Source organism: Ornithodoros turicata, chromosome 5 (genome assembly GCF_037126465.1).
Source record: "Ornithodoros turicata isolate Travis chromosome 5, ASM3712646v1, whole genome shotgun sequence".
Lineage (NCBI taxonomy): Eukaryota > Metazoa > Arthropoda > Arachnida > Ixodida > Argasidae > Ornithodoros > Ornithodoros turicata.
In genome coordinates, this window is record NC_088205.1 from 59,278,710 (window position 1) to 59,293,333 (window position 14,624).

General features: G+C 43.1%; 1 protein-coding gene across 4 annotated transcripts; it reads left to right on the plus strand.

Annotated features, from left to right (window-relative positions):
• The first annotated feature begins 267 nt into the window (after positions 1-267).
• Positions 268-14,149, plus strand: LOC135394526 (F-box only protein 6-like). 4 transcript variants are annotated; one of them, XM_064625304.1, is made up of 7 exons: positions 268-767; positions 1,356-1,677; positions 2,408-2,497; positions 3,815-3,941; positions 7,747-7,882; positions 12,190-12,379; positions 13,397-14,149. In XM_064625304.1, exons 1-6 carry the CDS (start codon positions 717-719, stop codon positions 12,340-12,342), a joined length of 879 nt encoding a protein of 292 aa, XP_064481374.1. In that variant the 5' UTR covers positions 268-716; the 3' UTR covers positions 12,343-12,379; positions 13,397-14,149. The 4 variants fall into 4 exon arrangements, with proteins under 4 accessions (XP_064481374.1, XP_064481375.1, XP_064481376.1 ...); XM_064625305.1 differs by having other exon boundaries at positions 12,190-12,227; XM_064625306.1 differs by lacking the exon at positions 12,190-12,379.
• The last annotated feature ends 475 nt before the right edge of the window (positions 14,150-14,624 follow it).

Here is a 14,624-nt window from a genome sequence, read left to right on the forward strand (position 1 = left end):
ATGATCCTTCGCGCTTTTACCCTTTTACCGTTTTGTCAGTTTTGTTGCCTGCCGTCAGCGCCATCTCACGGGTACATACCGAATTATAAATGCCAAGTACAATCACGGTGTCACACAAACATTGCCGTCTTGCACACCTGTACGTCAAGAAAAATGACAAACAGCAAAAAAGGAAATTACGAGCGTGCTTTTCCACGCATTTTCCACGAAATTCAGTTTTACGCCGGTAGAGTTTTCTGTTTCCGACACCTAATAACCGAAACAACAAGGCAGGGCGGGCAGATCACAGGTGTGGTCTTCGCATTTTCAGGAGGAAACACCGATAAGGCGGGTCGCTTTCCAAGATAACACGTGGGGCGATTGGTTGATAGAAGGTGTCAACCGCTTTTAATATTCACGCCTTTTTCGATTGTGCACCAATGACAGAAGAAATTTCAAGTAATCGAGGTAGATTACTTTGACCAGGATAGGGCCCCAGGGTAGTGCAGTCCAGTGCAAGTGAAAAGAATGCGCTTAGTGTGCGTATCCGACCGCTGCGGGATCGTTGCAAAAGTACAGCCCTTGTGGAAAACGGAAAACTATTGAGCTCGCCGAGACAGTGCACTGCGCGACTTCAATGAATCACCGTAGTGTTGTGTAAGCTATTGAGTCATCGTGCGGTATATTTTTCACAAGCATCAAACCAGTATTGAAGCACACGAAAGAGCCACACGGAAATGAGCGCACAGTGGGAAGGCTTCCCGTTTTTCTCCCTGCAGGATTCACAAGTATGTATTCGTACGTGTACATAAACAAATGTGCGCACTCCGTGGTTTGGCGGTACTGTTGCGCAAGTAGGCGTCATGCACCTCACTGTCGAGAACGGTTTTGTTGGCGGTGAGACAAACTGCCAACACAGGCTGAAATTTGAGCTGGAATCTAAGTGGAATCCACTTGAAAAACAAAATGGTTTCATTTTATTTTTCAAGTGGATCCACTTGTACTTCAAATGGATCCATTTGGGATTGCAGCATTGGGATTGCTGCCTGGGAAAGCTGCACTATACTTTCCTGAAATATCATTAAACTAACATAAAATATTATAAACTAACCGAAAAAGAGACTGTCGAAATAGTGTTTGTGGGGCGAGGCAAGCTGCCAAACCGCACTAAACTATCACTAAGCTAACCTAAATTAACTTAAACTAACCAAAACTAGTGATACCTTAGGTTGGTTTAGTGCATGTCTGGCAGTTGGCCTCGCTTCCCAAAACTCGTTACAGCAGTGTGATGAAGCCGACTTACAGAATGGTGATGCCAACCAAAGGAATGTCCATATGGGTGATGCTGTTAAGCTTTTCCATTTTTCTCGTTGCAGGATATTCAGGAAAATGAACATGACTGTGGTGACTCTCAGGGTTTCCCCATTTTACACCTCCCAGACAATGTAGTGGCCCACATATTGTCCTTTCTATCCATAAATACTTTACTTCGCCAGTGCAGATACGTATGCCAAACATTTCGAAACCTAATCGACGGTCATGCTTTATGGAAAGCCAAATGCATACGAGAGCGAAAGACAATTCCAAATTATCGGTTTAATGCCCCACCCCAGAAGTATTACCAAATGATATGCAGGTATAATCCCTATGGCGTGAACCTGGTGAAGAATGCTTGCGGACAAACTGGACCAAAAAAACGTGAGCAACTTCAGTGCTTTCACAGATGTGTTGGTTTCAAACTTTGTACGAGATACTCACAAAAAGTATCTAAGTTGAGTCACTGAGTACTGGGTGACAAAGTAACTGACTAGAGTACGAAATACCCAGTCTCGAAAACTATTTAAGGTAGAGTATTACGTACTCTTAAAAGTAACTCGTTACTTTCAAGATACTTTGACGTCACAGTTGGAATTCACTATCACAGAGATACAAAGAGTGTGAAGTTGAAAATTGTGTTACCCAAAAGCTTTATTAGCTCGCGTAGACATCTTTTTAAATATTACTATCCGATAGCCTGTCCCAGTTTTCTCAACAGATGCTCCAGAGACGCGAACAAATGCTCTACAGAGATAACAGAATTTACTGTTGTTTTTTCCTTATCGTTGATTTAACCTCATATTATGTGTCCTCTCTCGCCGTCTTTTGGCACACATCTCCTATTCTGCATGATGGGGGTCTCAATGGTTTACCTACATACCATTCAGTACAACATGTCTCCCCATCTGAGAGGGGGGCAAGGGGGGGCCGTGGCCACCCCTTGGAGCTCCAAGGGTGCTTGGGAAAAAGTGTGCTGTTTAGTCATAGGTTGTCATGATTATTCTCAGATGTCATAATAGGAACCTCTAAAAACCCGCAACGTCCACCTCCAGAAAGAGAGAAAGGTTTTATGACACAGCTTTTTTTATTATTTTTTGTTTATGCTTTACAGAGCGGTTCAAGTACTGGCAAATCGAGAGCAATGGAGGGGATAAGTGGGGTGTGGAATGTCCCCCAAAGGGAGCAGACGCCACACCAACTGGTATGGCTTGTCCAGCTTCTTTGTATTTTTTTCTGCAATATGTGTTGTTATAACAGCTACATCAGCCTGGACAGAGTATTCTGTTGATGCTGCAGACCATTGAATAGTCCCAGCACAGATCCTAACAAGGCTTGTTCCTCACTGACAGAATGGCGTAAATGCAGGCATGCTGGTGGATAAATTCCACGATAGGCAAGCATGAGCGATGGGCAAGACACGTAAGGGGCAAGACACTTCGGGTTTGTGTTTGTTTACGTGTCGTGCCCATCGCTCAGGCTTGCCTATCATGGAACTTGTTCTTCACAAACTGAAACGCTAAAGGGGTAGTTGTACTTGGAGCCGTTCCGAGGAAGCTGCGAAAGGGGTATCCGCCCTGCGTGCCTTACCTAGAGGGGGCGCTGGACAGCAGGGGGTCACGGGAGCTCATAAGGTTGGGCAGTAGAGCATGAATCTGAACAAATTTAGATGTAGAATAGAGAATGTCTCTATTTCACTTTTAAAAATCTGTCTTGTTCTTTTTTTTTTTTTTTTTTTTTCAGTTTGAATTGTCTGTAGAGCCTCACAGTGCACAACATGTGCAACATGCATAATATAGTAAGTTCCCTGTCATGTCTACATAGCTAAAATGAGGCGTACAATTTTTCAGTTTCTAGGCTTCTAGGCAAGGGTGTGTGCTTCACGGCCATCCTCCTCGGATCATTTCTCATGACACCTTGCTCCAAGTTATGCAATATAAATACAAGATACTGTGATTTGCATCAATACGAACTTGCATTTAAAGTGGGCCATGTAGCATATCTGCATCACAAATACCGTAACTCATCCGGTTGTGACATCATTGCTAGCGTCTCTGCCTATGAGGAGTGAGGTTTTCACACAGAATACCAGCGCTTTCAATGTGCTTTTGTTTGTGTTTTTGGACGATGGCATATCAGATGAAAATTTAGCATTTTTTGGAATGTGCAGAATTTCAAGAGAGACTGTTAGTTGACATTTCTTGACACCTTTCAACAAATGGCAAAATTGACGAGCCCTGGGTTGCAGTTGTCAGCTAGTTTCTGGGATATCCCTTTAAAGTTTTGTGAGGTGGTGGTTACCGGGTGGGATTTTCCACCTTTGTGATATAATACCACATGTCGTGCTGGTGTAATACTTGAGGCAATATGAAAGGTAGTCAGAACCACGTGTGTGCTTCCTCATGCTTTTGCATAACCCTCGAGGGCAGACATTAGCCAGGGATGTGAAAGCTATGCGAAAGGGAAAACTTAAGAAACATGACTGTCCGCTTTGTTCACTTTTACTCATGGCTTTGTGCAGAGGACCAGCACTGCTTTGCTACATCCTACGGGCTGTGTTCTAAGGTGCAAGTTATAGACCTCTGTCAAGTTGGTGTTCTGCCAGAAGTGATGGACCTGATTAAGCCTCCAATTCACATCTCTGAATGGTGAGCCTGCTCAAGGACCACAAAATGAAATATAGTCAGTTTGTGCAATGGATCTTTTCATGGCAGTGCTGTATCCATCCGCTTTTAGGAGTTCGCGCTGAAACCTGTACTCACCTGACCTTGCGAAGCGCAGAACTGAACCATAATTGTGATCATCTGTGCTTGAAGCAACTATAGGCAACTAGCCCACTTATCTCTCTTTGTTGTTTCTGAGCTTCTGAACATGAAGTGGTAAAGAGATAATAGAACTTGTTCACAAAATGGTTCAGAGGCATCTTACAGCTTTGTTCTCCTAGTATGTGCTTGTTTGTGTTGACCATATTTCTGTCACAGGTTTTCTCGCTCATTTTAGTTCAAGTGACATCTGAATTAGTTTTGGTGCCATCTGAAATAATCCAAGCGCCGTTCAATTTAATCCGGGCACCATATGAAAAAATCCAGATGCTATTCAATATAATCTGGGTGCCATCTGAATTAATCCATGGTGCTTTTTTAAGCACTATAACCATGTGTTCACACGAGGGACATCCCTGTAGAGTATTCTAGTGGAAGGAAAAGTAAACAAAACAAAAAACTGCTGATAGAACTGAAGTTGTGTGGTGTCTTACGTGGAACATTCGCACAATGCTGAGATATTGGGAGTTGGAGCGGAAGTATAGCAAAGGACGCCACTGGTGCTGCCGTCTACTACAGAATATCGTCTGACTGAGCTGCAGGATATTCCACACGGTTAGAAGAGCACGAAAAGGCATGACTCCCATAGCAGACGATACCACTGGTACCGTCGTCTGCTATAGAATATCTTCTGACTGAACCGCTGGACATTCTGCGCAGTTAGAAGAACACGAAAAGGCACTACTCACATAGCAGACGACAGCACTGGTGCTGTCGTCTGCTACAGAATATCCTGTGACTGAACTGCTGGATATTCTGTGCAGTTAGAAGAGCATGAAAAGGCATGACTCACATAGCAGACGACACCACTGGTGCTGTCGTCTGCTCCAACTGCATATGTCAACTGCATATTCTACATGGTTAGAAAGAGTTAATATAGGAAGGCTCTAGAGAACGTACTTTGCGAGCTGTCAATGGGATTCTCCTACCCCCATGCGTGACGGCCCTGGCGCAGCCGGCCGTCGTGGACAGTGTTAGTGGATGAATTTCTGCCCCCTAACTACAGCGGAGCTGCTCTGATTGTTGCCAACCCTGTGCAGTCACGTGGGATAACAAATGGGAAAACAAGCCGATGGAGGGAACAACGTCCAGCGTAGGAAGTAAGGCAAGCTGTGTAACTGCGTTGAGTACGTATACGAACCTTCGGGATACGAGCAGAATTGAGTAGTGGTTTCGGAATCACAACGTAAACATTGTCATATCAAACGTGAATAATATTTTATCTATGAGATTACCTGCGACACTGCCAACCCTTTGCTTTCCACCAACACAGATGAAGATGTTTACCGCCTGTGACGTGTTGATGTGGCGTTTGTATGCCTTGCGAGCGAATCAATAAATCGTTACCCATCATAACAAATGTAGGCATGTATTTCTGAAGACAACAATAATCCAAAGATGAACACACACACTAAACCGTCATTCTCATGTTGCTCTGCGAACCAATGGGAACCAGAAATGGGAAAAAAGAAACCAGCCGCCATTCCATGCTCTGGTCTGTCGAGTTTCGTGATAATAAAGTGACGAACGAGCAACAGCATACATGCAAGTGATGTAGTGGGAAAACATTAACTGCTTATTTGTTTAACAAACACAGATACCCACATAGTACGCTGAATTTAGATAGCAAGTGATGAATTTAGGAAAACGAGCACGTCAAGTTTAGCGGAATGAAGCAGCTAACGGAAGGCAACCCCTTCCATGACCAACGGATGGCAGCTCTCTTGTGGTCACGCTCTTTTGAGCGAGTCCTGACCCGGAGTCCTGACCTTTTTTCCTTTTTTAGTGCAGAGTATGATTCAACGAATAAAATGAGTTCCTGCAAAAGAATGATGAGCGAGGGCTCCGTTCCGCACACCTTTGAAAAATCGTTCTTCTCGTGAAAAGAGCACATTGCAGAACAAGAGGACGTTGTGACGTTTGTTACGCCCCTCGCATGGCCAGTGAGGTACGGCAGCACAGCTCAACCATGCATAAGCAGTGAGTGAGCTGAGAAAAAAGAAAGAAAAAGGTTTGGGCCATCCTCCCCGTTAGTAGTAAGAAGTAAAAAGCTGCTGACAAGACTTAAGTTCTGCTGCGTCTTATGTTGAGCATTCGCACGGCACCGAGATATCGCGAGTTAAAGCGGAAGAATAGCAGACGACATGTCTGCTACAGAATATCTTCGGACTGAGCTGCAGGATATTCTACACGGTTAGAAGAGCACGAAAGCGCATGACTCCCATAGCAGACGACACCGTTGCTGATGTCTGCTACAGAATGTCTTCTGACTGAGCTCAGTGCTCCTCAGTGCTCAGTGCTCCTTTAAGTCTAATCCCTATGTATCCTTTGCAGTGCGGTTTGAAACCAGTAAGAGTAATTGCTATGTTGCTACTTGTTTGCAGAGGAGTGACATCCACATTATTTATAATAGATATAACTTTATTAGACTAGTTTACACATTGAGAAAACAGGATACAAGCAGGGAAGGGTAACAGGCGTATTTTCATTACAGTTTCCATTTTCGTTACCGCTATATTTTCGTTTCCGTTATCCATTTCTGATACCAGCTTTTAATTTTGTTTCCGTTACTGTTTCCGGTAATGGAATGGCTGCTACAGAGCTGCGAGAGGACAGCCCGTCCGGCTCTGTCAGCACCCTGTTTTGCCCAAGTACTGCTTGGGTGCACACTACACAAGTTATTTGTCTTTGGGATGCGCAAGTGTTGTAGGATTTTTAAAGAAGTGTAGGAACATGTCTGTAGTCAATCTTCTGTCTTCGGTCACCCTGAGTCCAGCAGCCCAAGATGGCCATAACCTTCATCCAATGTCACATTCATAGGTGGACACTCTCAGTAGTAAACAATACTGCCATAGCCACGGTGAAATGAAGAAAGCAAAAATAAAAATAAAAAATCATATGCTGTCATCCCCATGCTATGGCGGAGTAGAGTGTGTGGAGTCTATGTTGTGTATGTCTCATGTCTTGGATGTAATGTAGGTACGTAATATCACGAGTAGGTAAGCGAGTGATGCACCCTCGATATCAAATATTGCGCTTTGTTTCCATGCTGTCACGTATAGTATTTAGAGCATTACAGGGAATGGAGTCATCAAAGCACAAAAATAAAATGAAAAGTCACTGAAATGTCATCGCACAACAGTAATAGCCATTTCCCGAATTCGATACCGGACAATAATTTACATTTCAGTTTCTGTTTCCGGTAATGGAAGACAGTGGTATGTGTTTCTGTTATCGTTACCATCTCCAATTTCGGTAATATACCATTTCTGTTTCGGTTGCCATTGTCGTTACCCTTCCCTGTATGCAAGCACCCGATAAATCTGTCATTGAACGGTTGTTCTGGCATGTTCTGGCATGTAAACACTTTCTGGTTAATATAATGGCAAAAATGAATGGAGGGACAGAGTGTGTAGTCCTGGGCACAGCTATCCCGAAGTGCAGACAGTCACACTGATGTTTTGTCAGCCGTTTATCAAGTTAAATGTGTCTCTTATTGACACATGTAAGAACTAAGAACCTTTCATAAAGAGTCCTTTACATAAGAACGCAGTGTCTGTGTCAGCATGTGATGTGAAGTACCACTGCGTGTGCTACCATGTGATGTACAAACTGCCGTTTCACGTTTCAGGCATGCTGCCAGGGTTGATTGCGGCTGCATATATAGAATGGACGTCACTTTGCTGAACCACAAGGGAGCACCACTGGCATCTTTCTCTACTGGAATAATCGAGACAGAGCAGCGGAAGGGTCGTGAATGGAAGCAGGTGCAGTTTGTTCGCAAGTACCTGTTGTGGCCTATATTGCATTTCTATGGTTCTTACTAGCTTATTTTTCCTTCTGCACAAGGTGGAACCTTACACACCAAGGCTTTTAACACTGATACAGTGCCTACACACAAATGTATGAACATTTTCATAACAGTACAAACTAGCATTCTGTAAGCATGCTGAAGGCTGCGTATGTCACCAGAATGGCACACTCAACAGAAGCATGGGATGAAACTGATAAAAAAACGGAAAAATAGACTCCACGATTGATTCTGATGTACATTTATTGTCATTGGGGCTGCGCGAATAGTGAAATTTTGGTTTGGATCGAACATGAATGGAATACTTATCTCTTTGACTAATAATGAATGAATACATTTGGATACTGCTACATGTACTACTGCATAGAAAGCTATGGCTCAGCTGACTTCAGAGTTCAAATGTAGTAGACTTCGTTAACACATACTGCTGCACACATGGCTGCTGTGAGACAAGCTGAGGCAATACAGTTGAATAAAACATAACGCCAGGATAAGAAAAAGAAAGAGTGCACAATTGATTCTAATGTACATTTATTGTCTTTAGGGCTGTGCAAATACAGTAGTGAAATTTCAGTTTGGGTCGAATACAAATGGGATATTTATTTACATATTCGAATAATGATGAATCGAATACGTTCGAATATTGCTACACGTACTACTGCACAGAAAGCTACAGCTTGAAAAATATCCAGCCGACCCCCTCTCCTTGTTTAGCGTGTGTCTAGTCAACATACAGCACAAGTCAATGCGGGACAGTAGTCTCCTGTAGTTGTACCAGTTCTACTTCTGTTCTGCATGCACTAAGCCGGCACCCTGCTGTTAGGAAACCCGTTCCTGACATGGCGTTGTTTAAAGGGTGAAATTAGAGTCAGTAGGTGAAACTGCTTATGACTTTGTCCCGTCTGTTGCGGCCAGGCAATAATAAAGCGGCACAAATAAGATCTCTGCCACCGGAAGGATTAGGAATATGACAGGATGGAAGACGCAGGTCCGAGCACTATATCACTGTTTCTTTCACTTTTTAAACCATTGCCGCGTTTCTGTGCTGTTATGCCAGCACTATGTGAAAGCATAATGGACAAAAGAAATACAAAAAAGACGTCATAGTGTTAGGGACACTCATAATAACTTCCCACCATACTAGCTTTGGCAGATACCTTTGCTGTTTCGTTTATATTTGGCACTGCAACTGCAAAATATCGGCAAAACTTGACCAATGAGAAATTCTTTGCATTTTCATACTGCTCTGTCGCTGTTCGCAATTATTGTTGAAATTCCTGGTCTAAATTTTGACATTACACTACTTCAACTGATTGCAGCACATGACAATCGTTAGAAGAAGTTCCTCTCCGGCTTCAGTGACCACATCTACGTCACTCTTTCGAAAGTATATTAAAAATAAAGTGTGTAAGACTGTGCATGATGATGTAGCATATCTGCTCCAAATCATCATTTTGTTGCTCCAAAACGGATTTTTTCTTGCTCCGAAGCGGATTTTTTCTTGCTCCAGAAGGTGCTCCAAAATGGATTGGGCCAGTCACATAACTGTGATTGGCCTCAAAATGTGTGAGAATGAAGTCTGTCACTTGCTTTGGGGCTTCAAATAGTCTGAATGTTGGATCACATTCACTGGGCCCCATGCATGAGGAGGAGGAAGAGCCACCGGGCAAAGTGCACACAGGGACGGCCACCAATGAAGAATTCACATGTAGCTTATCTCAATATCTATATATGTTATGTACAGTAATCAGTTAGTCCTCAATAGATTAAACAAAAATTGTGTGCAAACGTGAGGCAAAGCAGTCGTGCCGACATGCAGTCACGTGGTATCCATTTGTTTAGAACGTCGCTTGATGAATATGATGAGTCGCACTCCAGGATCGCGCTGCCTAGTTTGTGTTTTGATACATTTCAACTACATAGCATGTTCAAAACCACCAAGAAACGGCATATTTTGATATTCTGCTGACATAGTATGATAGGCACAAACCAAAATCCTTTGCAAGGCCACATATTTTCCCACTAAACCATCATGTTTGAGCATAGAAATTTTTTCTTCTAGCAGGTTGCATGATGTCACATTATCCAAGCCAGTGGTAAAAAATGTGGTTCTACTATGGTGGCTAGATATTGTCTGCATATTGTATTGTATACAATATCTAGCCACCATAGTTCTACTGCTCGCCCTTTGTAATGGGACGAGTGATATGGTGACATTGAACCTCGTATCTCTTGCGTAGTGACCTGAGGTGCAATACAGTGCGGAGCCCCAGTGGGGAAAGAACAGGGAGAGGTCAGGACGTAGCATACGCTTGGCTGTTCAGCTACAGAACTTTGTTGGATGAGTTGGAACTTAGTGGAGCAGGCTCGAAAATTACTTCGCTATTCCAGTACAACCGCACACCGATTTTTCGGACATGCTCGATTATTTGGACACGTTCGCGGAACGGCCACGGGTCCCATACAGTTAATGTATAACAATGTCCAAAATTTCAGACGCCGTACAGCCCCGTCGCTCGATACTTCGGACTCTGTTTGCTCAGCCAGCGAGCGTCACGAACGGTCGCAAGCTCACCACGTGTGTATGACGCAATGCTAAGGTCAAGGAACTGCGCATTAGTCATTTCTTCGTTGTAACTCACTTTAAATGAATCTAGTACGGAGCGAAACAGGTCAAAAGGGGACCGGGTCCCCCTTCCCACATCAGGTAACGTTCAACAGCTGCACCAATAGCGTCATCAGTAGAATCTCAATCGAATCTCTCGGGACGCCGGAAAATATTCCAATCATTCGAAATTCGTATGAAAAGAATTAAACCAAATATAAAAAGGGAGGCAAGAAAATAGGCAATGACTACTCATTTTCCATTACTCTGAGTGAAGAAGGCCGTAGCGCTTTTGCGTCTTCGTTTTGGCCAAGGCTGCCGAAATTCGCGAAGGCCCAGCACATGCTGTCCAGCCGCGAGACGCGCCAAAGTCCTTAAAGCGAGCTTCACCTAAAGCCATGCAGCCGTTAGGTGAAGCCGACTTCCGGAATGGTGCCGTCTAATGTTGCCAGAAGTATGTTTTCTCCACGTGTCCAGGATATCGACGACTTGCCGTCCCTGAGCGCAGCCGTCAAACTCGGAACTAATGAATACGATTGGAGTGCTTTCGTCCGTATGCGGTGACTAAATATCACTTGAGGAAATAGAGGTCTATGTTATGAGGCACAGATGGAAGACTGCATGCCTGTCAAGACAGCATTAACAACGTTATCCGGCCTACTAGTGCGTACTAAAGTTGACTCTTGAAGCGATATTTGTTTTTTTGGACTACTCAATTATTTGGACTTTTACGCGATCCCCGCCGAGTCCGAAAAATCAGATGGCGACTGATATCCGTTGTAAAGGACTTTGTTGTAAATGTGCAAAAATTACGTTATTCCTATGGGGGTCTGACAAGACTTAAAAAAAAGTGTCCTAGTGGTTTTGTTTTTCGTTAAAAAGGTGTTCATTCCAAAGGAGCTCGAATTTCGGCCACAGCCAATAGCGGTCGATACTGTCAGTACATGAATGAGGCCATCTGGCACAGATACAAATCCTTATGACAGGCAAGGAGTGCTCTAGGTATCATAATCATGTTCTCAGTTAACTTTCTTCTGTAGTTTGTGTAATTGATGTGGAACAGGAGAGCGACATGTATGTGTCATCAGCTAGTCCTGAAGCATAGCTGCATAGTTGCTAGGGAAGCACAAGCACATTCTTTGCCTTTCTATTTCCTTTCTTTCACCACTGTTGCGCCACCAATTTCGATTATAGTATTCGAAAGATAACAATTCAATCCAGTACACCATAGTAAACATGAAGGGAGTTGCCTCAGGACAGGAGACGCCGACATTTCGAAATATCGGCGGCTCCTGTCCTGAGGCCACTCCCTTCGTACTTCTCTACCGGTTTGCTGGATTTCTACCAATCTACCATAGGAAACAGTCTGCATGAAAAGAGAACAAATCAACAACTAATGCTCTGATATGCTCTAGTTGGTTAATTTTAAAATGTGCAGCACCTAGGATTTAATGCACTAATGACGAAAATGAGCACATGCAAGAAATGTCAAAACCTATTACAAAGTGCCAAAATTTACGCTATTTACAATCGAACAGTGCTTACTCTTGAAAAATGTGCACAATGAGCATAACCTCTTTCACCATGAATACTGTACCCATGTACTGGTTTTTAGAGGAGTATTCGTGGTTATCCTGACCAGTGACCTTACTTTGCAGGTGCAACATGTGTTCAGCGACTATCCTGAAGGTGTACGGTTCGTGAAATTCTGCCACAGTGGGAGAGACACACAGTTTTGGGCTGGTCGCTATGGGGCAAAAATGACGGAAGCTTGTGTTCGCATTCTTAATCTTCCTGAAAGCTCATCGTGACACCAGCAGCACAGTACTTAATTTCGCTAAGCCACCCGTATGCTTCTTTTTAATTTGTAAATACATAATACATTATTTTAAAGCAGCACTGCTTGCAAGTTCTGTCACATGATAGGTATTTTAATTAAATGGTGCCTAATTATCTTTTTACAGCTTCAAAGTATGTATACTTTCAAACTGGCCCAAAACTTAAATGTCTCTATGCCAGCACTAGACAGCCGTTTTAGCCTTACTGGGACCTTATCAGCAGTGTGCAGTAATGTTGGAAGAAGAGGCGTCTGCACATGGCCTTCTGACGCCACTTCCTCATGTGTTGCTTATCTCTGTATTTTTGGTTGTAGCTGTGCACATGCACACGTTCAAGTACCTTAATAACTTTGTCAAACACACAGATTACACTATTATGTACTTCCATTCAGCGTAGTAGAAATACGTTGTCATTCTTTTTCTGTGAAATTCTGGATGTTCACTTCTGTCCTGTTGAGTGTTAATGTTGAAGGGGCCACCTGGCTGCATATTATAGTACTACCTGTTTCTTTTCCATGTGCAGGCCTGTATATTTTTGGCAGAATAGAGCCGTATGTTCTTGCAGTCATTTGACAACTGGCCAGTTCTTTGTAAAACAAAAATGAGTACTCTTTCTGCTATAGGTGCAGAAATGTTTTTGCTGTGAATCTAGAGTGATACATCCAAGTTCCTGGTTGTACACCTGATAACCTCTTTGTTTTTCCGAATCCCGTTTTAAAGCTTTGCACTGACCGTGAAGCATCAAGAAACCTTGATGCACTGCTCTCTAGATATCGGTTTCTCTGCCTTACTACTTCAGACAAAATAAAAGAGGTGAAGACGGGCGAGAGGAGAGTTTACCGAGACTTGGTGCTCCAAAACGAAAAAATTTTATCCATGTGAATTGCAGTAGAGGGTCGCAGTAGTAGTTGGTTGTAGTGTGCTACGATGAGAATACATGTGCTGTTTTTTTATAACACCATCTTTCTTATTTCTTTTTTTCAGTAGTTTATAGGAGCAACACTGAACCCAATTTTGTTTGGTGCAGGTGACAATTATGCCGGCTGTGACTGATGCTGTCTTGTGAGTCGATCCCTTGGAAACAAAAATTTTTGATTCAACTGCTTTCTATGACTTGGAAGTCATTATGGGACAGTTTGGATGCATTAATTGAAATTGAGAATAGCATTGGCTCAGCCAGTTGGACCACAAAGCCTCTGACGTGTCACCCGTGTAAAAGATTGCCATTCCGCAAGAGCAAGATTTCAGCTCAGGCTGGAGAAGAGAATAGTAGTGTGTCAACTGCTTTCTAGCAACCTCTCAGTATTTCAATGGAATGCAACACATGTGACGCAGTCTACCTGGAACAACTGTTTTCTTTAAAAGTCCGTCGGGGAACTTCACCAGTTACAAAAAATGAATCTTTTTATCTTCACTTATGCCACTGGGAATATAGCAACAAAGATGAATGTTGACCAGATACATTTGAAATGTTTTGCGCATTCCAAATATGGTACCCTAAATATATTGGAAGTTTCCACACAGCTTCGAAATCTGGAGTTTAGTAGGTGTTTCAATTAGGACAATGAAATGGAAGGAAAAATGGCATATTGCATTGCATCATAACATTGCACTTATTGCTCCACTTCAGTGACCTGCTCCATAAAAGCTGTCGGATGTCCAGAGGTCGGCACATATGTCCAAATGCAATCACTTGGCGTGTAATTTGGGAGGCCGCACACTTTGCTCCCTTCCACGATAAGTGTCGATTAAAGAACCATAAAGTGATTTGCAATATCCAGCTATTACAAGATGTGTGCGTGTGCATGCCTTTCTTCACATTTCCCATCGCATGCACATGACCTGTGCATGCAAGCTGAATGCAAAAGGGCAAAGATGCTTTGAGGGTTGAGCATCAACTGTCTGTTTTGTAATTCAGGTCTCTATGCTAACCCACAAAAAATATTTCATAAAGAAAAGAAAACAGGTGCACTTCTCATTTAATATTAAAAAAGGCACCAGAGTGCAAAATTTTCTCCTCGCAGAATGAAAGATGCCATTTGTGACACCATATGTCATGCCAGGTGTGACACTGCGATGCGGTCACGCATTCGTTCCTACAAAACATTTCTGGCTATGATTGGGCACCCTAACTTTGCGTTCCTTTGTGTCCCACCTCTTGAGGAGGGGAGAGCATGGTGTAGAAGCTGCTAAAGTTAATGTGGTATGATGGGAATTGAAGTCCTAAGGCTGGAACACATAGAAACGACAAATGC

What these genes read in the sequence shown, in the direction of transcription:
- LOC135394526 (XM_064625304.1), top strand. Translation starts at nt 717, where the DNA reads ATGAGCGCACAGTGGGAAGGCTTCCCGTTTTTCTCCCTGCAGGATTCA. An exon ending in AGCAGACGCCACACCAACTG is followed by an intron (nt 2,498 to 3,814) that starts GTATGGCTTGTC and finishes GGCTTTGTGCAG; the next exon opens with AGGACCAGCACTGCTTTGCT. An exon ending in AGGGTCGTGAATGGAAGCAG is followed by an intron (nt 7,883 to 12,189) that starts GTGCAGTTTGTT and finishes CTTACTTTGCAG; the next exon opens with GTGCAACATGTGTTCAGCGA.